Source organism: Eublepharis macularius, chromosome 1, assembly GCF_028583425.1.
Source record: "Eublepharis macularius isolate TG4126 chromosome 1, MPM_Emac_v1.0, whole genome shotgun sequence".
Classification (NCBI taxonomy): domain Eukaryota; kingdom Metazoa; phylum Chordata; class Lepidosauria; order Squamata; family Eublepharidae; genus Eublepharis; species Eublepharis macularius.
In genome coordinates, this window is record NC_072790.1 from 149101726 (window position 1) to 149128400 (window position 26675).

A 26675-nucleotide genomic window follows, 5' to 3' on the forward strand; every position below is an offset into this window, starting at 1 on the left:
CATGAATATCGTGCTATTTTTAGACTGTGGGGATACGGCCCAAGTCTGGAATACTAGCTAAACTGTTATGGTTGCCTAGCATCAGCTACCAAGGGCATCTTATTAAAGCTACAGGTGCTCCTTTTATCACTTGAGGACTTTTTAATCCTCCCAATGTATTTTTCTTAGATTTCAGATTTTTATGCAAACCTAAGGCCTTTTTCAGGTTGGTAGGGAGATCTGTCTTGTCCATTCATGGTTCTAGTCTTCATATTTAAGTATCCTCAGATCAGGGCCACTTGGCTATTAGCATATTCCATAAGGATGCCACTTCATTTTTTAATAGAAATTGTAAGCCTTTGTAAATCAGTGTCAGCAATGTCACAGATTTTAAAATTTTTACCACTACACTATTTTCCCTCACCTAGTTCTGTCATAAGTGGATGGTAGATTTACTGTGGAACTAAAGTTTGAATTAATGTCTTTCATACCTTTCTGTTGTCTGTTGCAGTTTCTGTGACAGAATCCATTGTTCAAAGGCTTAAGTTATATATGAAGGTCAATTCAAATGCAAAAATGAAAAAACTGCAAAATTGAAGGAAATCTACTTCCAGTGTTCTGCAGATTAGCCTAAACTCTGAGCTTCAAAATGAGGTTATAAATCTCAGTACCATTGATTAAGTTCCATGATTCTTTGGTTGGTTGTTAAATTGCCAGTGTCACCATTCATCTCAAGGTAATCAAAGAGATTATCATATCTAATATTGCAGTGTTAAGCTCTCAACAATTTAGATTCACCTTTCAAGCCAAATCCCATAGAGACACTAAATAAGAACATAATAGCTGTGCTATTAGGTCAGACTTCCGGTCCATCTAGCCCAGCAGTAGGCTCCCCACAGTGGCCAACCAGATGCTCTAGAAAGCCTACAAGTAGGCCACAGAAGCTGAAGCCTTTCCCATGTTGTTGTTGACCCCTGGAAGCCACTGATGGACCTATTCCCCATGTATTTGACTAAGAGAGAACCAGCATGGTGTAGTGGTTAGAGTGAGGGACTAGGATCTGGGAGATCCAGGTTCGAATCCCTGTTCTGCCATGGAAGCTTACTGGGTGATCTTGGGCCTGTCACATACTTTCAGCCTAAACTGCCTCACAGGGTTGTTGTGAGAATAAAATGGAGGAAAGGAGAATGATATAAGCTAGTTTGGATCCCTGTTGGGGAGAAAGTTAGGGTGTAAATGAAATAAATATTATTTTAAACCCAACTAAAGTAATGGCCATCAGTACATTTCTGGCAATGAATTCCACAAGTTAATTACTCTTTGAGTGAAGAATTACTTTTGTGAAAAGGTGAACTGGCATGGGTGGGATGAAAGCTATTATGTGGTGTGTGTTTTTTACTGTCTGGAAACCACTTTCAGTAAACTTAGGTACCCAGCTGCTTCACCTTCCTTGCAATAACTCTCTCTGACATTGTGCTAACTGTTCACCATCTCATCTACAGGGAGTGGAAGAAGCAGAGCAGGTGGCAGTAGCTTTGCCCTTGATGGCAAAAGTCTGTCTCCCCAGGCAGGCAGGCCAGCCCTGTGCAAAAGAATGGACACAAATCTGACATTAAAAACTGCAGTGTTCAGAAATAAGTGGGCAAACATTTTAAGCCTCCAGGGCATTCTGTTGCTCACTAGAACTCATCACTATTCCCCTACAAAAGGCCCTGGAGAACAGGCCCAAGGAGGCATGAAGCCTCCCAGGCCCACGTGCAGTGGGCGCACTCCCCACAGGTACGATGACATCACTTCCAGAAGTGCCTGGAAAGGCTATATCTTTATATTTTTACCCTGCTTTAGATCTATTTTATGTTAATCCTACTTTGCCTATCTATGAATGGTAAGGAGTGCACCTCTAAGTGGATAGACAACTCTTCTGGATATTGTTTTAAACTAGCCCCTTTTAATTACATCTTTGCCCCACTGTTAAGGAAAAGTTTTCTTAAAGGCACTCTGCATTCAGATTATATTTCTGAATTTCCATCACCCACAATTAACTAAGACACCAAAAAGTGATCCATAAAGAATAATGAGCTTTATTTACAATAAAACCCAGATGCAGTGCCATATTCCAACGTATGCATAAAGATCAGCCATAGCAGAGAATCTTATATACTTTCCAAAGTTAATTGTTTACAGAAAAGAGATAAAATTGTTATACAAAACTAGATACAAACAATTTTTCAGAATCAAATTCTTCAGGAGACATGACACAAAACAGGCCTGATTGACAAGACAGTAAACTCTATAATATAAACATGCTACATGTCTGGTGCCACATAGGAATTTTGGGTGTCTTCCTGAAAGGGTGCTTATCCAAGGTAAATTCTTGAGTGTAAAGTCAAAACAAGAGAGATACTGTCCTTGCAATAGGGCTTTCTAACCTTACTTAACCACAGTGTCAGAAGGAATCTGCTTACAAGAATAAAACTTTTGCCTTCTGTGCAAAAGGTCAGCTCCAATAAATGCTCATACATAGGTCTTTTAGAATAGGGGTCATAGAAATTCCCTAACACCCACGCCCATACTTTTTTTGTTTTCTGCTTAATGGTTGAAAACTTCCTGCATCTGATAAAAACTAAATCAACCGCCTGTCCCTCACAAAGGTAGCAAAATTCTGGTTTGAAATAACTGAAAAGAATTCTACTCTCATTTAGTCATCATAACATATGCGTGGTAATCACAAATATGATTGCTCTTCTTTGTGGGGGGAGGGGGGAGGATAAACAGCTAATAATAATAATAAATAAAAAGCAATATATGAGTGGGAAAACATTAAAAAGGGTGTGGGGAATCAAGGCTTAAGAACCAAGCTAATAGCTCATGTTACTTTACTGTATGGAGGTTTTATGGGAGGGGGAGAGCTAAGCTTTTGTTTTGCGCCCTTTGAGGGCTGCACAATTACCGTATCATGAAAGTTAGTATTTTGTTTGTGAATCTCTTAAAATTAATAATTAAAATATATTACTCTCTACTTCTCTAAAAGGAAAAGGAAAAAATTCTTCTGTCATTGTTCTATTTTATAAAACACAAAACATTTATATATTCCTCAAATTATTACAGAAAAAAACTCTTTCCTGACAACTCTCAATGTGGAAATCTAAGTTAATTTACTGTAATTATAATTCTCTCCTTACTCTTTTTGCATTGCCAAATAGTTATCAAACCACAGTATGTATAAAACCATCTTTTAAAAGTTCTAATCCTCTCTGTATAGTCAAGTCATAAGCTTAATATTCTGTTATATAACCAATTTATGGTAATAAATGTTTAAATGTAACAATTCTTTTTTTGATTTTTGAAACTGTACTTTAATGTTCTGATGTAATAAAAATAAAAAAGTTAAAAAAATAGTAATTCCTCAACGATGGTACAAAAATAATCTTGTAACTGTATTTTTCATCCAGTAGCCTAATGAAGTGATGATGAGGGCAAATCCAGGAATTTCAGTTTATACTTTTTCTTCTTAAGTGGTCAGAAACTGAGTTGTCAGAAAATCAGTTGTAAATATAGTTCTCAAATAGTCCCCTGTAAAGAAAAACAAATCGGCACTGTACCTTAAAAATCAATGCCTACAGAACAATGGCTGTCTGTCATTGACAGGTTGTGGTTCCAGAGGAAAGGTGCAGTCTGATAAATGAGGTCACATTTCAAGGAGAATTGTCTGTGCTCAGTTGAGAATCCAGTTATATGCAACCATGACAGACACCAGCCACAGATCAGGTCAAGCTGTCTCCCAAGGAATAGCCTCCCTTTCGTGCTGAGTTAAACGAAGTAGTACTTTCTCTTTTCCTTAGCCAGCAAAGTTCCTGACTAGCAGAGAAAACACCATGACTTCTGGATATTTTAGCTGTGATTGACACTTGGAAATAAATTTCATTGAAGTCAGTAGGGATTGTAGTGTCATAGGTGACTGATGTCATTCATTTTGGCAAACAGCTTATTTTGAGTGCTTCTTGGTAATTCATACATACTGGGACAATCTTTTTAAGAAGTGACAATGGGGCTGGAAATGTCAAGAAATCTACATAGTCCATGATTGTATTGAAAATGCAGAATATATCCTCTCCTGTAGAATTCACAAGTTTAGAGAAGAAACCTAAGAATCAGAAGGCTACTTCATGAACTACAGTTTTTGATACACACCTATTTTGTATGTACACTTATAGGTCAAACTGGACATGAAAAGCAGCCTTAAGACGCTGCAATTTGGAATGAAGAAATGTTGATTAATTCTTTCCCATCAAGCTAATTTTCTGTTCCAAATCTCCCCAGCTGCTTCTTCACCTACAGTGGAAAAGGATATGGATACTCACAGCTTAGCAATATCTCTTCCCACATGGGTGGGAAAATATCTGGGTGTGTGCATTTTTGAGTGAAAAACTGAAAAAAGGAAAGGATTCCTTAGCCTCTAGCCACTCACTGATCTTTTGCTCAGGTTACAGCTTCTCACGGCCGCTTTTCATTTTATATATGTATATATGATTATATACATCTCCCTAGTAATGTCTAGTTTGGATCTAAAAGCACAAAATGTGGATACAGAAAATTAATGTTTACCAATACATTTATCATCATCCCCTTAAGAAGCTGAGATTGACTACAGTTCCCTGTTTGAGTGTACATTGGATGGTGTCAAAAACCAGGCCTGCTTCTTGGGCAAAGTATATGCTAAAATAAGCCTGCTTAGTTAGACCCAAAAAAGGATTCTGGGTAACTCAGTGAAGCTAAAGGAAAACAGTTCCCAGAGAGATATGCTCAGACAAGTTTTGCAAAATACAGGTACAAGTGAGATCATACCAGCACCAAGTCCGAGTGGCTGGAGGGAAGTTCATCCCCTGCTTTACATCTCATTAAGCTTATCAGTATCTAGTTTGGGATAATTGCTTTGATGTGTGGCATGACTCAGCTTCAGAGAGTCATGACCCCATGTCCTAGCAAAGCCCTGATTGGTTCTTAGATTCTGCCCATTTTGCTGGTCAATATGGGATAAAAATGGAGTTTCAGTATGGTTTCTTTGTTCTTGGACCAACTTTTGGATAGAGTGTCACCCGTTGGCCATTGTGTTCTGTTTGGAGCTTTGTTGCTGACTGCAGGATCACCTTTAGAAGGTAACATCTTGTATAGTTGGCAAAGGACCCTGCCAGGTATGTTTAGGTCTTTTAGTTAATTAGGCTTTATTATTTTATGTATCCTCTCTTGCACACTTTCTAAATATATAATTTTTTATGCATGGCTTTAGTAAATCAATTATTCTTTAATCCTGTGTGGTGTTTCTGTGGTTTGGGCTTCAATCTGAAACCAGCACCTTGGCCAATTGGCATTGCTACCATATAATTGTTCTGCTGGAACTCAGCAGGCAAGTGGTGTACCTTTCAGGGTTGACTTCCAAGTTAACACCTGCTATGGTTTGAGACTTTATTGTCTGTCAGTTCTAGGGATGGCAGTCCATGGCAGAAAGACCCCCAAACCCCTCACAGCAAGAACTCCAGTGCATTGGTTGAAAAGGTTTTTATTTAGAGATCCATTAAGTTCATGGGTACATCCATAGATGAGTAGGTTGGCAGGAATGGTTATACAAGCATATGCACTGTTGATATATGGAGTACAATCCACCCCCCTATCTTTGAGCAAAATCCTAAATAGTTCCATGAGAACACAATAGCTTAGTCTGGGCAGAAAGACAGAAGATTATAAAACTCCCTATTTCCCTGGTGAAGAGTTATAGTACAGCTGCAAGGTCAACAAGTATACTTTCAGAGATAACAGGCTGGCTACTTTCTCTGAGAAATCAGCATTAGTACTTTCATTTTCAGGCAGGCCAAGGATGGCATGATTATAATGGCTACATTATATGAGCATGGCATGAAAGCATACAGTATATCAATACAGTGAACAAATTAGGTCAATACAGAGATCAGAGAACACATGAATGGCATGGATAAATGGCATGCAGACATGACATTGTCCTTAGTCTCTGAGCTTAGGGTTGACTAGAAGCAATTGGTGGCAGTTCCCTATTCTGGGGTGTGGGGGTTGCCTGACCCCCAGAGTGTTTTGTTTTACCAACAGAGATGAGGGACCCCTCTCTGGTGACAGGTGGCAAATCCTAGCCACTGAAATCTCAGAGGGACTCGCAACATGTTTCACACTAATGTGTGTTACACTGATGCCATTTTTTAAAAGTGAAGCTGCTTCCAGAATGGATCTTCCCACCCACATTTTCAGTGTTCAAAGTCACTCTTCCCAGAAGCCTCCTCTCACATACCATGGGGTTTAATCTGCATGTTTGCAAGAACAAGCAAGGGAAAAATGACTCGAGGAACTGATCTGGAGTTTCTCAATGGCAGAGAGGAACAGTTAAGCACCTTTCACTCCTCTTCTCTGTTCAAAATGTCCCCTCCCGAATGAATTTGTTTTTGAAAAAGGATGTCATAAAGTTAGATTAGCATGAACATGTAGATTGTCCCTCAGATGTATGTGGTATGCTTTGAACATTCATGGTGATGGCTTTCCAGATCATGGTGTGTCAGTTGTATGAAGTGGGTGTCATAGTTACTGACTTCTGAACAAGCCTGTTATTGTTATTGAACTCTGATCTCAATAGTTAAAATGGCAGTATTAAAAATATTTGTACCAATTCCTTACCAAAGCATCTTATATACTAACAGCAAAGTGGACCTGATCTATGGATACATAAATCTGGAGACTGCAGCCATGAACAGACAAGACAGATCTTTCTACAAGCCTGAAAAATGTCCCAGGTTTACAGAAAAATCTGAAATCTAAAAAAATGCATTGGAGGTTTTTAAAAAACCCAGAAGGATTAAAGGCGCTCCCGTAGCTTTAACCAAATGCCCTCTATTGCTGTTGTTAGACAACCAAATAACATATCACTATTCCTGTCAGACTGTGGCTAGATAAGGCTCTCACTACAGGTTTCCCTTTAGAAGCAAACACGAGTCCATTGTTTGAATAAGGAAACTTTACTGCAGAAAAGGTCCATTATAGTCCACTGTCCTGAATAGGAGACTCAGGATGGTACATGATCATTGTTACCAATGAAAGGCAAAGCATGAGGTACAGAGTAACAATACCCATCTGGACTAGCCTCCCCCCACAGTTCTCAAAACAACATCTCTCAGTCCTGGGAAGCTGCTCTCCTTCAAGGCCAATGCTTGGTGGAACGGTGTTAGACAAAACAGTCTCTTCCGGTGGGAATGCTGCCTGGGAACTGGTGCACCTGGGAAGAAAGCACTTAAACACTAGAAGCATTAGAAAATGGAGTCAGTACAGTTTAGATATACACTGGACCTGACAATTCCAAGCTTGGTTTCTGTCAGGAAAAGGTGGGGGAGGGGGCAAGGCCCTTTCCAAAGCTGTTTTGGCCTTTGAAGGAGGACTCATGGGTGCCAGGCCCTCCAACAACCACTAGGTTGCTTGATTTCACATGACTTGCATGACTCACCCAGGCCTGGCTGCTTGCTACTGTTCAACAGCAGCCCACCTCCAACAACAGCCAGTGTTGGGTAGTGGTTAGAGTTTCAGAATAGGATCTGGGAGACCCAGGTTCAAATTATGACTCGGCTGAGGAAGCTAACTGGGCAGTGTAACATTCAGAAATCCATTCCATATTTTATTACTAACAACACAGCTCGTTATGTGAAAAATACAACGTGCTCTAGAACACTGTTGGTCATCTGTGCTGAGGGGAGGTGCAGGGAGGAGTGCTTAGGCTATTGATTCTGTAGTCCCTCTCCTGGTGGCAAGCAGGCACTTTGCAGCGGCCTCAAGACCAGAGTCGTTGGCAATGCACCTGCGTGAGGATAAGAAGTGAGTCGTCGCCAATACGGCTTGCTTTTTATATAGTAGGATAGTAGGTGCCAGAATCTGGAGGAGATCCAGGTTTTACTTACCATTCTAGGTAAGTTGGATCTAGACAAGCTGCTCTAAAGGAATCTAGTACATCTTGTGCTCCTTAAGAACAAATGAAGAACCTGCAGGATCAAACCAGTGGTCCATCTAGCCCAGCAAACTATTTCACACAGTGACCTACAAGTTGTCCTGGTGGGCCAGACAAACAGGGCATAGAAGCTGAGGGCTTCCTTTGCTGCTGCCTCCTAGCACTGGTGTTCAGAGAGGGAGATGGAGGATCCCTTTAGTCACCATGGCTAGTAGTCATAATAGTCCTCCATTAATCTGCCTAACCACCTCATGGCCATCACTACCTCCACAGGCAGTGAATTCCACTGTTTAATTACTGACTGTGTAAAGAAGTATTAAAGAAGTATTTCTTTTTGTCTGTCCTGAACCTATTTCCTAAAAATTTCATTGGGTGCCCACAAGTTCTAGTATTTTGGGAGAGGGAGACAAAACTCTGTTTACTTTCTTCAACCCATGCATAATTTTATGAATCTCAGTCATGTCTCCCTTTAACTGTCTTTTTTCCTGGGTTGAAAGGTCCTAAACTCTCCAGCCTTTCTATAGGAAAAGCGCTCCAATCCCCTAATCCTCTTGGTTGCCCTCCTTTGTACGTTTTCCTGCTCTGCAATGTTTTCCTGCTCTGCAACCAGGACTGCACACAATAATCCAAATAGGGCCACACCATAGATCTATAGAGTTTATAATACTGGCTGCTTTATTTTTAGTTCCTTTCCTAATAATCCTCAGCACAGAGTTTACCTTTTCCACTGCTGTGGCACATTTGGTAAACATTTTCATTGAGCTATCCATTATGACCCCAAGGTCTCTTTCCCTCTCAGTTTCAGCAAGTTCAGACCCTATTAGCATATACTTGATGTTGTGTGTGTTTTTTTTTGTTCCAGTGTGTATCACCTTACAGTGACTTACAATGGACTTCATTTTCCACATTGTTGCCCACTCAGCCAATTTGTGGAGATCTTCCTGGAGCTCTTCACAGTCAGCTTTGGTTCAATAGTTTCATGTCAATAGTTTAGTTTCAACTGCAGACTTGACTACTGCATTGTTCACTTCTAGTTCCATATCACTTATGAACAATTAAACAGCACTGGCTCAATACCAATCTTTATGGGACCCCACTGTTCCTCCCATTGTGAAAACTGTCCATTTATTCCTGTCATTTAACCAATTTTTAATCCATATAGAACATATCCTCTTATCCCATGGCTGCTAAGCTTTCTCTGGAGTCTTTGGTGAGCTACCTTGTCAAAAGCCTTTTGAAAATCCAATTATATAATATCTGTTGGGTTACCATTATCTACATATTTGTTCTCTTTCTCAAAGAACTTCAACAGGTTGATGAGGACTTCCATTTGCAGAAGCCATACTGATTTTTCCTCTGCAGGCTTTGTTCCTTTATGTACCCAATAATTCTAACTTTGATGACAGTTTCTACTAATTTCCCTGGGACAGATGTTAAACATGTCAAGAAGCTTTCTAAAAGAATTAGCCTATTTAGATCCTGTGTAAAAATCAGTACTAGCGCAACATTACATTTTCCTCCAGTAACATAAGAATTCAGAGAGCAATCTGCTAATATGGGGGAATGTGGTAGATAACTACATAGTTGCAATGGTTGTATTTTCAGCAACATAGCCTGTAGCTTATTCCCATTGAATGGCACCTCCAACTGCAGCATGTATGTAACCTGCTAGAGACTAAAAGAATTTCCAGTAGAACCTACTGGGGGATAGCAATGTAAGAATAAGTGGCTTTCTTTTCTTAGTCTTGGAAAACTAACAGTTTGCTTCTTTGTCTCCAACAGATTGTGGCTGCTATACTGGCTATTGCAGGGATAGTTATGATGACTTATGCTGATGGATTCCACAGTCATTCAGTTATTGGTATCGCACTGGTTGTGGGATCTGCCTCAATGTCAGCTCTGTACAAGGTAACTATGTTCAAGCTCCCTCAGGCTATGGGAGGCATCCTAGTGTGCTAGCATAGATTGGCTTGGATCATATAAGCTACTAGTAGGATGCAACCATAACTTAATGCTATTCTATGAACTCTTGTAACTCAAGAGTTAGTGCAAGATTTCATGCAAGCGTTTGTGCTTCCCTAGAATTCTACCCCAAAGCAGAAAAGAAGTAAGGGCACTGTTAATAATAGGAGTGGTGTTTCCTTTGCCTATAAATCTACAAAAAACAGGTACAGCTAATTAAATCCTAATTTTAAAAATGTCTGGAAAAGAAATGGGCCAAATCACAAAATCAAATTTACCTTATAGCCATGTCAAGAATGTAAAATTCAAGATGGAGAGCTGGATACTGACCAAAGATGAAACAGAAATGAAACAAAAACCTGCTATAGAAAGGGAGAGAAAGATGATACAATAGTATGAGTGACAATGAAGTATAGGGCAATCTCTGGAGCACTGACTGCATCAGCTGAAAAGTATTTTGTCCTATTTTCTGATGGCTCACTAAACTCCCAAAAAGTAATACCTTGAGCACCAAAAGACCATATAAAAACATCATTTACACACAGAGACAGTCAATTTCTTCATTTAAACCTTTAGGCACAAAGGTTTCCAGTGTGTAGATCCGGAACATCTCCCTTTTCTTCAGATGTTGGATTTATTGTGAATTCTGCACCTGCATCTTCTCAATGATCCAGAACCTTAAATCCTTATCAGAGTGATTCAAGCCCACAAAATGCTTAACCAGCGGAGATTGCAGTCTTTTCATTCTGATGCAGCTTCTATGTTCTGTAATCCTTACCTGTACAGGGCAAGTGGTGAGACCTACATATAGCAAATTTCAAGGGCATTGTATACAATAAATAATGCCATTGGGGTTACAGTTAACAAAAGATCTGACATAGTAATTTTTGGTCTTTGAAGAATTTTGAAACATACTGGTTTTAAGACAAAGACCATAAACAGTGCAATTGCCACATGGGAAATTACCTTTGGGAATTCTACTCCCTCCAATCAGGATATTATCTGAAGTATGTTCCATCAGTGTGCTCCTGGCAAGCATATCTTTAAGATTTTTTGCTGTCTTGAAGGTGAATAAGGGGTTAGACTTACATTTTGGAATCTCTGACAAAGGGTACCAATGTTTTTCAATTATATTTTTCACTCCTGAGAAGGCAGAGTCATAGGTCAAAGGGATGACCATTCTGCAAGTGTTGTTATTACAGCTCCTAGGTGTTCAAATAGATTCTCTGGGTTTGTTCCTTGCCTTATAAAAGGCTTGTTTAGGAACTTCAGTGGAGCATCCTCTGTCCTTTAACTGTCTCATTAGTACATTGGCTTGTCTATTGAAGTCTATATCTTGACTGCTGTTCCTCCTAATTCTCAGCATCTGGGAGAAAGGCAAGTTCCTTTTCAAGTGGAAAGAGTGAAAACTATCAGCAGCTAGAAAAGAATGAGCATCTGTGGGTTTTCTGAAAAGACCTGTATGTATCATTCTGTATTCCTTTTTCACCAGTACATCCAAAAAATTAACCCTAGATCTATCATAAGGCATTTCAAATTTAATGCTGTTATGTATAGTATTGAGAAACTAGCCAAACTGAATAAAGAGATCCTCAGAGCCTTTCCAAATGATGAAAATGTCATCTAAAAATGTTTGTAAAGGATAATGCTATCTCCCTGGAGGATGTTGTTCTATAATCTATCCATAAACTAATTTGCACCCCATAGCCATGCCTGAGATTTGCCAAAAGAATTGGCCCTGAAACTGAAAGTAGGTTTTTCCTCCAAATATAATTTGGCTAGTTGGCATAAAAAAATACATGGGTAGACTGGAATAATGCTCCCTCTTATTAAAAAAATGCTTTGCAAGAGGAACAGAGCTTCCTTCTGTGGAATGGGTGTATATAGGGAAATAACATCCATGGTCACAAAAATAGCCTCCATTATCTCCTGGATGCTTTAAATGTGATTTTACAAATCCATGGTGTCTCTCAAATAAGTTGAAATTGTTGGGGCAGAGGGTTTTTAAAAAAGAATCTGGATACATTGCCAGAGGTTCCAAAATAGAACCACACCCCACTGCCAGGGGTGGGAAAGGTGCCTTTGTGTGAGTCTTAGGTAGGAGGTAGAACTGAGGCACTCTGCCCTCCGTTTCCAATAAAAAAATTATATGTGGACTTGTTTAAGTATCCTTCCAGTAGTGCCTCTTCCAGAATGCTCACAATTTCTTTCCTAATTATTGAGGATGGGTTTTCTGTGCTCCTTCTATAATGATTAATCTTGTTTAATTGTCTGAATGCCTCTTAATGTAGTTGTCTCCCCTTATCTGCCAGTTTGAAAATAACATCACTATGAGTGCAGAGCTGTTTCAGTGTGCCCTTTTCTAGTTTATTTAAATTGTGCCAAACCAGTGGCCTTGAAGATTCCACCCTTTCTATCTCCTTTTGAACACTAATACCTTAGGGTATTATGAAGTATGAAGGGTAGTTATAACAGAGAGGATTTTCTCTGCTGCATCTGCCTCACCTAGGCTTGCCAGGTCCTCTTACTCTCCCAGTGTGTGTGGGGTGTGTGTGTGTGACCCAGCATTCACTGTTTAATTGCTCTTTGTGCACGCGCAAGGCATGCACACACCTCACAGCGTGCTGATTTGGGACCCAAACAGGCCAGATTTATATCCTAAGAAGTGTTTAGGATTATCCTGTCAATTTTGAATATGCTATTGAGCTATAATAACCTCATGAAAATACATAATGGGCTGTAGCAAGAAGAGGAAATCAGCAAATATACCATACAGACATATATGCAAGCTCTTACTCAGTTTGCCAAAGAACACATACAAGAGGGCAAGATTTCTCCGGACTCCCACTCTGCAGCTCCTCCACAATGCATCCATTGAGTTCAGGGGGATTTCTTCCCAAGAAAGTGTGCATAAGAATGTAGCCTTGGGCAACATTTCCCCACTGACCATGAGTCTTGACAGTTTTTGGTTTTTCTGCAAAATACAAAATGTGCAAATCTGCCTGAGCATAGATACTATATTAGGATATTAGGTGGGTAAACAATTATTTAATGTATATTAGGATATTAGGATTAGGATATTAGGTGGGTAAACAATTGTTTAATGTTAAAAATTACATTTTAAAGGGGAGAGGTCAGAGGTAAATATATACATAAATCAAAATGCGTGGTTTGCATTCTGTTTCTCTTTCTATGTTACAGGTTTTGTTTAAGCTTCTCCTGGGCAGTGCTAAATTTGGAGAAGCTGCCTTATTTTTGTCAGTGTTAGCTGTCTTCAATGTCCTTTTTGTTACGTGTATTCCTGTCATCCTTTACTTTACCAAAGTTGAATATTGGAGTTCTTTTGATGCCATTCCTTGGGGAAGCATTTGTGGATTTTCAGTCCTATTATTGAGTAAGTAAATAGTGTGCATTATAACATCCCTCTGTCATACCAGAAATTTGCTTAGCTACTGTAGACAATTGTGTTGGATAGACTTCTCTATCCATAGTAAGAATTAAGTTGAGAAATATTAGGTTATATTACTTGCCCAGAAAACTCCTCTGTTACTTGAAGATATCAACAACATCTGCAGCAATCTTAATAAAATAAGTACATTTGCATTAACTACCATCATAAATACTTCTTTGTTCATTGGAATGAATACTGCCATAGAATATATGCTATTCATGTGCTTCTGCCTGCAGGACTTCTCCTGTAGATGCAACTGGATTAAAAATGTTAAGGTATGATATCAAAGTGCCTCTGAGGCTTATCTTCCATAATCAAATACCTTTGTTATGAATATAATGCCATATGACAGCTGTAACTGTTATACGCACCAACAGAAATCTTGTTTAAGGGATATGTGTTTCAGATTTTACCTGAAGTTTTGGCCCATGCATTTGAGATATTTGCTGTGTAAATGGAATAGCTCTTAACATTTGTGGGTATCCTGTTTTCAGTGTAGTGGAAAATAATATACAGCAATTTCCAGATTTTTGTGGGGTCCGGGTGACAAGAGTATAACCAGGCCCCCTTTCTCTAATAACCACACCCCGTTCCATTTCGCCCCTCGCTTTTGGCTGTACCATTTCCCATTTCAATTTGCTTACGCAGTAAAGAAAATCACAAAAATTTGCTTTCTCAGTTGGAGGGAAGCAACACAGAAAATTGTCATCCTGTTGATGCAGCCATAAGGTGAGAAAACTTGGAAGTTGCCATGGCTCAGTGGTAGAGCATCTGCTTGGCATGCAGAAGGTCCCAAGTTCAATCCCCAGCATCTCCAGTTAAAGAGGTCGGGTACTAGGGAATACGAAAGATTCTGCTGTCAGTCTAAGTAGACTATACTGGCCTTGATGAACCAATGGTCTGATTCAGCATAAGACAGCGTCAAGGGATCATGTGTTCAAGTGGTTTAGTATATTACTAAACTGTACAGTTAATGTGGGAAAAGAGTTCATGTTGTTTCCTAAGCCAGGTGGGTCCCATGGTTTGTCAAGTGCAGCGTATGTTGAAAACCCCACAGAAACAACCCAAGAGATTTAGAAAGAAAGAGCCCTTGGTTACTTCATCACTCTCGAGATCTATAACTTAGATTAATAAGACATTTACAACTGGCAAATAATTTCTGCCACTCTTTATGATAAAGTTGGCTATTTTCATTGTGAACACTTCTGCCATTCTAACTCATTAGTTTTAAACCCTGAGCTATGGATCAGCAGCAGAACTTTAAAGTATTGTTTTACCAAGCACAATCCCTGTAATAATTTTTATTTAAGTGAAACAAAATGACATAAAACGTGCAATCTTTCAAATTCACCAGAACTCTTCATCAAGCTGGATGTTACAAAACAAAAAATAAGCAGTGGTGGGGAGATGTTTATGGCCATGGATTTTAAGACCTGCTCTTGCTTGCACTCCCATACAATGCAGACAGGCAAGCAGATATAACGTGGTGCCATTCCTGTAAGCAAGAAAAAAACAACCGGAGTCTCTTCACTGAAATTACAAAAGACAACAATTTTTCTCAGACCCTAAGTGAGATTCCACAGATCCCTTATAGGACATAAGGAAAGGGAATTGCTTAGTCATTGTATAACAGTTTTGGAGGTTTATTTAAAGTGATACATGAGGTTAAAAGGGAGGTGGGATTGTTGCTATGGATGAAGTTTAATTGTCTTATTCCTTCTTGCTTTTATGGCCCCTGGCTGCTGCAACCTAAAATCTGAATATTCTTTGTCAGAAAAATTCAACATTCATCATATGAACAAAAAATCTGCTTAAGGTCTGCTTTCCTCCCTCTTTTTTATTTTGTAACATCTAGCCTGGTGAAGAGTTCTAGGGAACTCAAAAGCTTGCACCTTGTTATATGTCATTGGGTTGGTCGTAATAAAGGTATTACATGGATGGTGATATAAAAGTGAACCTCATTAAAACCAGTGAGACTTAACTTATAAGAAAACATGCTCATGTTCTTTCTCACTGAGACTCGAGGCAGATTACAAAATACTGAAAAACAATTCAATCCAACAGCCAGGATTGCCCCAACCCCCATCAACTGCCATCCCCTGCAGCTGCTTTCCCGGCTGGCAGGAGGGAGGAAATAGGAGAGGCACCCCTGAGGCATGTGTTCAAAGCATGTGTGCGCCCCTTCACATTGCTGGAAAAGGTCATTTCTGACCCAACATGGAAGTGACAGATCACACCAGGGGGCAGTTCTCTAAAACTCAACCTAAAACATGGTGTTAAGTATAAGTACCCACCATCTGTCATCTCATCCACCAGACCCTGCCCCACAGTTTGTCCTATGAGAGACCTGCACATAACTAAGATATCCAGTAAACAAAAACAATGCAATGTGTGTGACTGGGATTACAGAATTGGAAAATAAAGCAGACAAAAACTAAGGGAACAAACTTGTTTAAGGTTTGAGATACCAGAATGAGAAAGGGTCACAAAGTAAAAAGGAGGTGATACAATAAACACTGCAATTAACGATATTGTCTCCTATAGAAGCAACCTCCTGAGTTAATCCATTATACTATAGTTCTGATCCCTTTATAGGAATGCCTTCCTCAACAGTTATGTTCAAATGAAATGCTTGTTTGACCAGTGACAAATTTTGGCAAGCCTTGCAGTTGAATATGATCCACCAGTTCCACACAGCTACCACTGAACCCATAAAATGTCAAATGTAATACTAGTGAGCTAGCATTGCCAAGCAGCTCAAAACATTAAATTGATGCAGCTGTATGTGCCAGTGCTTTTATACCAGTATTGCTAGATACAGTGTAGCATGAATCATGGAAAAGCTGTAGCATGTCAACAGAACTGGGTGGTGTAAGGGTGAGCAGACCTATGCAGAATCAAAAGTTCATCATTGTGGTCTCTGTGCAGTCTCACATGGATACTGTGCCTGCACAGGCCTGCTGAAGGGAAACCTCTAGAGCTCTTTAAAGGATGCAAAGTGCTCCCCCTTCGCTTTGTGTTTTCCTGTCATGTTGAAAGGAATGGAAGTGAGCATTCTTCTGCAGTTCTTTCTCTGCCACTTCAGACAGAACTCTGTCTTTGGTGAGCTATTCATTATTGTTCTGTGTGGTGGTCAGTTATTCTTCTGTTTGGAAATTGAAGGGAAAAGCCTGTTTTGGAAAACTGTAATATTATTACTTAAGGCAGTTTTTGATGTTGACAACTGCCAGGGCGCAGAAGGTGTTATTTAAGAAATGTGCTGCATGTAGAGCCAAAGTCCTTCAGCCAGATGAACGCTCCTTATGTCTCTCAGCATCATCTCAGAGACTGGCTAGAACAGCCTTGTTTATAAGAGTTTCTCTACACGAGGCAAATTACATGAGGATGCTCAAGTGAAGGGAGACACAATGTTAGCTGGGAAACTGAGTTTTAAAAGTCAGATCAGAAGGCTCTGTCAGTTTCATCTCTCTAGAGCCAGCAAAGATGGCTCCTCAGAGGGTTTGTTTATTTCCACTTTGTCTCCCTGAAGGGAAGGTAAAATTGACAGAGCCTTCAGGGAGGCGATTATTTAAGCCTTTTGAGCTGATGGCAAAATGTTCTTTTAACCTCCTATCATGGAAAGTAGCTAATAGCTATCACTAGGGTATCAGATGATCATCAGATCAGGTAGCTATCATCTAGGGTATCAGAATTACAGGCTTGACACACACACCCCATACATACATACATATTTTTTAGTCAAAAGCAAGTTTGCATTCTCGCATGTCCTTTTTACTTAAAGTGGTGTCTACTTTTCACTTGGCTCAGGAGATCTCCCTTCCTAGTTTTTTCCCCCGGGCCCCAAGATCAGTCTGAATGGGTGTTACATGCTCTGGATGTGTGTAGAGGCCTCCTATTTTTTCTAGAAAGGACAAAGTAGTTTAGAAAGAACACCAGAGATGACTTATTGTATACAATGACCCAGAAAAGGGTTACAGTCTCCTCTCAGTCTATTTCTTGATGGATTGTGTTTCTAGTTAAACTCTGCTATGAGTTGTCCAAGACTCCTTTTCCACCAAGGCACAAGCTTCTTCAGCTGCAGTAAGAGCGAGTCTGACCCTCAAAGCAGTTTGCAGAGTAGCCACATGGTCCTCCAAGTCTGCCTTTGTGAGGCATTATGCTATGGATGTTGATATTGCAAAAGAAGCAGAAGTGGGAAAAGAGGTGTTGTGTTAATTGTTTCATTGGCAACATCACACCCAGCTTCCTTGAAAGGATAAATTAGCTTGCTAATCTCTCATGTGGGATTTCAAAAAGATACAGTGAAACAAGGTAACATTTACCTGTAACTGTTGTTCATTAAGTGGTCTTCTGTGCAATCCCACATCCCTCCACTCTCCCTTGCTGTGAGCTCTTGGTTGTTCCTGGATTACGCTTTTTCTACCTGGATGAGCTGAGTGCTCCCTTATCCCTACACATCTGTCAAAAGGGCAGGAAAAGACAGTGGGGGGGGAGCACTTCACACCTAAGATCTCTAGAAGTTTCACTGCAGCAGGCCTGCACAGGTACATGTACCCATGTGTGACTTCACAGAAGACCACTCAATGAACAGCAGTTACAGGTAAGTGCAACCATATTTATGTGGATAACCATTAAATCAAATTTTCCAGTGTATCCTTATACATGCATTATTTGAATACAACCTTTTGTAATGGTCATGCTCCTGAAAAACAATTTGCTGGGGGTTTAAGAAGCAGAGGTTATACTGAAACTATACTGGCATAAGCCTGTGGGTTGGATCCAGTGATGTATGAACAGAAAGGAAAATGTATTTAGTGGAGTTCCATTTGCACAAGCAGTCGAGGGCAGTGGCGGCAGCAACATATAACAAATTAATATAATATTTAAATAACTGTATGCATATGGAGCAATGAAATGTACAAAAGGTGTTTTGCATTATTTCCATTTAGTTTTGAAATTTTATCAGAATAAATACTTTGTACTGTTTTGTGCACATAGCAAAGGTAGTGAGGACACAATTACTTCAATTTGGCACAAGCAGACAGTGAAAAATAATTTCAGCACTTCTGCTTATGCAAGGACTATTGTAGATGTGGGATCCATCCAACTGTATTTACTATTGCAGCAATGCTTATCTAGTTGAAAGCCAAAAAAAGGGAAACAGATCATTGACAATGCATGACATGTTGTGTTATTCCATATGGGCAAGTATTAAGGGGAACATGATAATCCTGCAGTTTTGGTGGTTATATCTGGTTATAGAACCATTTACATCTATAAATTGGGTGTGAGGCAGCAGTTGCAGTGAACAATGAACATCATGTAAGCCAAAGCTTTCAGTAACTATAACAACAATCCTGAGAGCTCTAGTGTGTATGTATAACTATTGAATTAGCTTGTTTTCCCAACCAAGGGAGGCTCTGTATATGCAGTGAGTGCAAACACATAACTTCTCCCTTAATGGAGTCCCTCATGTAGACACACCAGTTTTTTAGGCACACTGGCAATTCTATGTACATAAGGAACTTCTGTATTATGAGCTCAATCTAGAGAACTTCCATGACACTTCAAGAGTGGTTTAGGTATGCCCAATATTCTCTGGATACACCCCTTTTGCTCTGACCTTGACTTTTCATACTTGCAAGTGTTTGCAGCAATTTAAATGAGATTGCTTAGAATGGACTGATTAATAGATGGTCGTATTTGCTGTCTAGGGTTGCATGTTCCCTGATGGGGGTAGGGGATAACAGCCTCTGCCTCCCCACCACCCCTGCACCACCTTTCACCTGGCCAGCAGGGGGGGAAAGGTGCGAGGAGCAAAGTGTGCTTCCACACATTACAGAGGGTTCCCATGTCATTCTGGGAATGATGTCATTCCTGGCAAAACACAGAAGAGACGGGTTGTGCAGGGAGCCAATTTAGTAAAAATCCTCTCAAAATTTATTGTTTGGGGTCAAGTTTTACTAAATTGGCCCCCAGCACAACCTGACACTTCCACATTGCACTGGGAATGACATCATTCCCAGCATGACATGTGAGAGCTCCAAAGAGTGTGCATGCTTTTTACACACACAAAAGGTAAGCAGACACTGATGCCCTCCACCACCACCCAGTTTGGATTCCAGGGGACTTGACATCCCTACTGCTTGCTGAAGAGACTTTGTTTTTATACAATGCTAACACTAAAATGAAACCTTTTGATTTCTTCTTTCAGCATTCAATATTTTATTAAATTTTGGGATTGCTATTACATATCCTACTCTGATATCTCTTGGAATTGTACTAAGTGTACCTGTAAATGCTGGTAAGACCTGTTTTATTTCAGATTACATGCCCATATAGATCATACAGTAACACATCATTTATCTATTAAATTATATATGGTTTATACCTGAAGTATCACAGAAGATAAATTGTTGAAAACATGTTCTGTATTCAAACTACCAGAGAGGTTTGTTGTATTAATATCTTCATCTGTCTATATGAATAATCCAATTTTATGGTATTGGCCTTTAGGCGACTTCATTAAAAAATGGAGTCTCAAAATTAATTAATTTCAAGCATTAGGATTAACTGATTTCAACCATCCTCCAAAGGATCTTCCTCCAACCTAAGGAGTCTTCCTCCCAACCTAAGTAGCTGTTCCTCCAACTGCAGATTTCTCAGTGTTGGTCCTCTAAAGAGAGTAAGAATAGTTTGAAGTAGCAGAATCCTTGAATGCTAATTATCTTTTTATCGTATTCAAAGCAATTCTAATGTGTGCATGAATATGAGTTACAGAAATCTGTTTAGTAGATAAAAAGTGATTTAGTCTCAGCAACAGAGATAACTTACATGATGAACTTAACACCTGGTGACTCTACATGGGAATACATTGGAAAGAAGGCATCAACTCCAGGGCAATACTATTAGAGCATCATAGGGCAAAACAGGGGAGTTCATGTTCACAACTGGGATGTAAAGCAAATGGGTGTGTTATGCCTCCTCTTCTGCATGCTTTGGCCTAATACAAAGATGACCACTTCACTAGATAGTTTCAGACAAATCTCTTCTTTTCTAAAGAGAATGGCAGTGTCTAGAAAAAAATCTATAAGGAATAAGCAGGCTAATGCCCATGCTAAATGAATTGTGGCTATCACGCCACTTCTAGGAGCACTTTCTTTTTGGCAACTTTGCCTAGAATATATGACCATGTTATATCTGTAGTTTTTAACAGATAAAGAAAGATAAGGAGTGACCCTCCTTACTATGTTGAATAATGTCTCAGAAAAAAGTCCAAAGTTTCACCAACTTTTTTAAAAGCACAAGATTAACTGCTTATTCAGTGAAGCCTCCAAAACGTCCTATCATTAACAGACTCAGATCCTGCAAACTGGAGGATGTGGCTTCTTTTATTGAGTCAAGCCATCTCATTTTAGGTCTTCCTCTTTTCCTACTGCCTTCCATTTTTCCTAGCATTATTGACTTTTCCAGAGAATCTCGTATTCTCATGATGTGACCAAAGTACAACAGCCTCAGTTTTGTCATTTTAGCTTCTAGGAAGAATTCAGGCTTGATTTGATCTAGTACCCACTTATTTGTCTTTTTGGCCATCCGTGGTATCTGCAAAACTCTCCTCCAGCACCACATTTCAAATGAATCAATTTTCTTCCTGCCAGCTTTCTTCACTGTCCAACTTTCACATCCATATGTAGTAATGGGGAATACCATGGTTTGCATTATCTTGATCTTGGTTCCCAGAGAGACATCTTTATCTTTAAGGATCTTCTCTAGCTCCCTCACCGCTGGTCTTCCAAGTCTCAATCTTCTGATTTCTTCATTGCAGTCTCCCTTTCGGTTGATGATTAAGCCAGGTAAAGGTAGTCCCCTGTGCAAGCACCAAGTCATTACTGACCCATGGTGGGGGGGACGTCGCATCACAACGACGGGGTGGTTTGCCATTGCCTTCCCCAGTCATCTACACTTTTTACCTCCAGGAAACTGGGTACTCATTTTACCGACCTCAGAAGGATGGAAGGCTGAGTCAATCTTGACCCAGCTAGTTGAACCCGGCTTCCGCCAGGATCAAACTCAGGTTGTGAGCAGAGCTTGGGCTGCAGTATTGCAGCTTACCACTCTGCACCATGGGGCAAGCCAAGGAATAGAAAATCTTGAACAATTTCAATTTCCTTATTGTCAACTTTAAAATTGTGTAATTCCTCAGTAGTCATTACTTTTGTCTTCTTGATGTTCAGTTGTAATCCTGCTTTGGCACTTTCTCCGTTAACCTTCATCAGTAGTCGTTTAAAGTCTTCACTATTTTCTACCAGTAACGTGGTGTCATATGCATATCTCAAATTGTTCAAGTTCCTTCCACCAATTTTCACTCCACCTTCTTCTAGATCTAATCTAGCTTTCCTTATGATATACTCTGCTTAGAGGTTGAACAGATAGGGTGATAATATGCATCCTTGTCTAACACCCTTGCCAACTGGAAACCACTCTGTTTCCCCATATACTGTCCTGACACTAGCCTCTTGTCCAGAGTACAGGTTGCACATCAAAACAATCAGATGTTATGGCACCCCATTTCTTTTAAGACTCTCCATAGTTTTTCATGATCCACACAGACAAAAGCTTTACTGCAATCTATAAAACACAAGCTGATTTTCTTCTGAAATTCACTAGTATGTTCCATTAGCCATTGAAAATTTGCAGTGTGATCTCTGGTGCCTCTTCCTTTTCTGAATCCAACCTGAACATCTGGCATTTCTCGCTCCATATACAGTAAGAGTATTTGCTGTAGAATTTTGAGCATCACTTTGCTTGCATGGGAAATTAACATGATAGTCCAATAGTTGCTGCACTCTTTGGCATTCCCTTTTTTGGAATTGGAATGTAGACTGAGTGTTTCCAGTCTGTGGGCCATTATTTTGTTCTTAAGATTCTGATATATTCCATTTCTGTAGCTTGAAATAGCTCTATTGGTATTCCATCTACTCCAGGAGATTTGTTTCTCCCAACTGCTTTTGAGTGCAGCTGTTACTTCACTTTCTAGGATTTCTGGTTCTTCATCAAAAGATTCTTCATTGAAACTATCTGTAATCCTTTCATCTCTTCTATATAGTTCTTCAGTGTATTGTTTCCATCTTTCCCTTATTTTGTCCTGATCAGATACTGTATTTCTGCATCTGTATTTCAGCATCACAAGCCGTCCCATCTAGCCTCCCTGACTATGAGAAACAAATTTAAAAGAAAAATTTTCTACCAACAAAATTATCTTCAAAGTATCTTGTTGAAAATACTAATTCATGCTTAAATCACACTATGTCAGCTGTATATTGCAGTCCTATGCACTAATTTAGGATAGAGCCCCACTGGCTTCAGTGAGAGTGGTACTGTTGAGTGGGCAGGAATAGGCAAGGATAAACACTAGTTCCACACACCTCAAATGGCTTTGTTTTCTCAAACAGCAGACACTCTCCCTGTCCTCAGTGCAAGACAAATGGAGCAAAGTTTTTATCTTGTTTTTATATTATTGTTACTTGCCTTCGTTCCTAAGCTGCTCAGGAGAAAGCAGGTATATATATTTTAATTAATTAATTAAAGCAATTGTTGATGCTGATATAGGTGTCTACTATTTTAGAAAACTCAGAATTTCCACTGGCCTGGTGCAACCCTTTACAAGTGCCTAAACTACCTCTTTGTAGTCTGAGCAATGATCAAAATGTATATGAAGCTCAGTGACATAATAGTCTTAAATTTCATCAATATTATTTGGTTTCATATATGTGGCCTTGACTTTTTAGGCTGAATCGAAATCCAGACCTTTTGCTTTTAGCCGTATGATGTTCTATAGAGCATAAGTGTGGTGCTTCTTGGATGCTTTCTACCTTTTAATGATACCAGTTCTATGTTTCATACAGTTGTAGACCACTACAGGAGTGACATAGTCTTCAACAGCGTCCGTGTAATTGCCATTGTCATCATTGGCCTGGGATTCCTCCTGTTGCTTTTGCCGGAAGAGTGGGATGAGTGGTTAATAAAGCTCCTCACTCGCCTCAAAGTACGGAAGAAGGAAGAGGTTCCAGAAGGAAATGGAGACATTGTGTCTGGATTACAAAACAAAAGCAGGAGAACACGGCCATCCATGTCATCTTTCACCCATTAATGCTGTTATTTTTATGGAAACTCTTCATGATGTATGCTATAATTCACAGGTCTTTTCTTGCAAAGAAGCACATATGTCCAATATAGTGTACATAGATGTACAGTTTTGATATACTAGCGTCTGAGGCATCAAGTTTCAGCATGTCCAAACTGCCTGCACTGTTTCACATCAAACCTTTCATTTGGGAGAACTTTAAAAAGGCAAAAACAAAACACTTTTTAAATGAATGTAATGTATAGCTGAATTCTCTTGGCATATATTATGTTAACAAGAAATCATAATGAGAAGCAGGACATATGTTTTGAACATTAGGTACTGAATGCCACATTGCACACTGTGATTTACGAATATATAGAGAAAGGTATGTATATGCTATGCTGTGTCATAAGCTTATTTTTTAACCAGAGATGTACTCTAAATATTTTCAAATAAACCAAAATAAAATCTTTAATGGGGGTAGTAAAGGGGGTGGGAGGGAGATTACTTTGTGAAGATAAGTGCACTTTGTGCCAGAGCAAAAGGAAGGATAAAATGTTATATGTTTTGCACTAAAGTAAGAGGGGGAAAGCAGTCAAGTGTACCAGAGCACCATCAGCCAGGAATTCTTCCTGCAAAGGTCCCACTGAAATAAATGGCAGCTATACAGCAGCATTGCAGTCATCTTCCTGCGTGCTTCCTATTCATTTCAGTGGAAATTATGCAGGAAAATTCTCAGTGGATTGTGCACCAAACCTTTACCTGTGCATGACTGCAATCCATGCTTAATCTCATGCAAGGGAAAATACAGTGCCTTCTATAGAATTCTAGTCCTTTGTCTGTGTAGAAGTAAGCCACACTGCAGGTTGCTTGTGTTGGCCTTACTACATGAAGAGGTGGCTCTGCAGACATAGTGCTCTTGAAACTCCCAAAGAAATCAACGAGTGCCTACTTGAAGCCACTGATAAATGGGAGTGCCGAACACCTATAGACTACAAGGTTTTGTTCTCTGGCTGGATTCACTTCCCACTTACATGGGCCTTGACATGGAGACTCTCCTGTTCTGTATTTGTGTGAGGGGGAATCAAGCCCTTGCTTAAATCTAACACTGAAGCTAACAGCCACTTACAAAGTGAACATTGCTGAGAATATAGAGGACTAAGAAGTGAATTGCCACTTGCTTTTATTCCATTGCTGTGTTTTTGATGAGGACATGCAAGTTATTTACATCAAATCTCACTTTTTACAAAACTTGTAAGCACCGAGATGTTTACTTCTACAATTTAGGTTTGCCATTGAATTTCTATCTATGATAGATCATGAGATATGTAAAAAGAAACAGGTTATAGTTTACTATTTTTGAAGTTTACATTGCTGCATACAAAATTTGAAATGTTATTTTGAAATGTTGCCATAAGCCAATGGTACCTGCTGCCTCCATGGCATTTTTGTGTCGAAGGGGGGTGGCATTAACTTCTCAACTTTCTATTGAATAGGTTTCAGATTCAATTATCTGCTTGACAAAAGTAATTAATAAAATGATTAAGTCAGCCTATCAATGGCTTCTTCTTTATTTCCCTACCTTATAGTAAGCCAATGTAGACTATTTCTTCAGAAACATTTTAGTTGTACTAAAGTAACCAAAAAAAGAGATGAAGAACCTTCTTCATTACTCTGACAAATATTTTATCTATGCATAAGGTCAGTGGTGAAACCACTTCATTTTAGATTCAAAGATTAAGAAATCTCACATGGTTTGTCTTCATTACGACTTTAAGGAAATGTTTCAGGGAGTTTGGTATTCTCATAGTTGAATAAAATCTATCCCAAAATTCTCTCATACCAGGAAGTTTTTCTGAACACCTTCCATTCTACCTATTGACTTTCAATATAGTTACTCAGGTGTCAACACTTGAAATGTCCATGAGGAGGAGAGGGGAAAGCCACTCAGTACTTGTTTGACAGCTTGATTAACTAGTAGAAATAAAAAGCCAGGCTTGAAAAGTTAAAATTTCTTACCAGAAGTGCAAAACATCATGGGCAAACTGGACCTGATGGCATCCTTGTGTCCCATTTGGGATGTTGCCTCCATTTTAAAGCCTAATGAGGCAATTTGAAACTGCTGTAAGGGCCTAATCCTTATTTGGCCTGCAGCCTGGCAGGATGAGGCACTTTCATTCTCCCCCTGCTGCCTTTTCAAGTAACACACACGCACCAATGAGGAGTGCCTTGTCCTGCCACGGGGAATGCCTAGTGCTGGGGGGAGTGCCTTGTTCAGGACTGGACCCTTGCTGCACTTTCAATTGCCCATTTTAGGCTTTAAAATGGCAGTGGTGGCCCCACATCAGAATGAGGATGCCATCATATCTAGTGTGGCCCTCAGATTACAGCACTATCTGAGGCAACTGTGGTAAAGCTGGCTCGGGAAAATAATAAAATACCTAACACAACCTGAAAAAAAGAAAGCAGACAGTTATTTTTCCTTTTCACTGTTGCAGCTTTTGTATTCTTTTGAATACGGAAGCTCTCCAAGAGTCTAGTGTTCCATGAACATCCAACATGTGGTTCTCTTTGTTTAGTACAGAAATTGAAGGGTTTTTTTCCTCCCCTGGGTCATTGTCCATTTGCCTTAGGTCAATTATCCAGCCTGAGTTTCCCCAGCTTCTCTAGCCATTCATTTCAAGGTTGTTTATACATAGTGTAGTTGGCTATTGCATATTATAATACATATTAACAAAGTACAGGTGATGGACCCACCCTGTCCAGTAAAAAGTAGTCACACTTAATCCCATGGAATTCAATTAGACTTTATTTATTCATTTATTTATTCATTTATTTATCCTTTACATTATCCCAATCCTATGGACAGGTCAAAGAGTCAAATAAATCTGAATAGTATTTCAGCTTTAGGCATCTAACTGTGCACCCAGTTTCCATTAATCTAAAAGGGAGCTGGTTGTGCCCAGCTTTTGCCAGATTATTTCCTATTGTTGTATCTTCCTAGTCACTACAGACCATCAAAACATCACTGTAGTCTAAGGATGCTTCCATCTTGGTACAACTCAGCCATCCTAAAAAGACTGGTAGTAGCCCATAATTAAAACAGTTAATTATGTCAGAAGGAAGAGAGGAAGACCAAAGACCCGCTA

The 26675-nt window shown here is 39.5% G+C and overlaps 1 protein-coding gene across 1 annotated transcript in view; it reads left to right on the forward strand.

The window, feature by feature from the left end:
- Window positions 1-23999, forward strand: part of SLC35F3 (solute carrier family 35 member F3) — a 95487-nt gene extending 71488 nt beyond the window's left edge. The window contains exons 4-7 of the mRNA XM_054973993.1: window positions 9770-9895; window positions 13151-13343; window positions 19615-19704; window positions 23306-23999. Coding sequence (XP_054829968.1) covers window positions 9770-9895; window positions 13151-13343; window positions 19615-19704; window positions 23306-23550 — 654 coding nt within the window. The 3' untranslated portion in view covers window positions 23551-23999. The remainder of the gene's footprint in view (window positions 1-9769; window positions 9896-13150; window positions 13344-19614; window positions 19705-23305) is intronic.
- Window positions 24000-26675: the final 2676 nt, after the last annotated feature.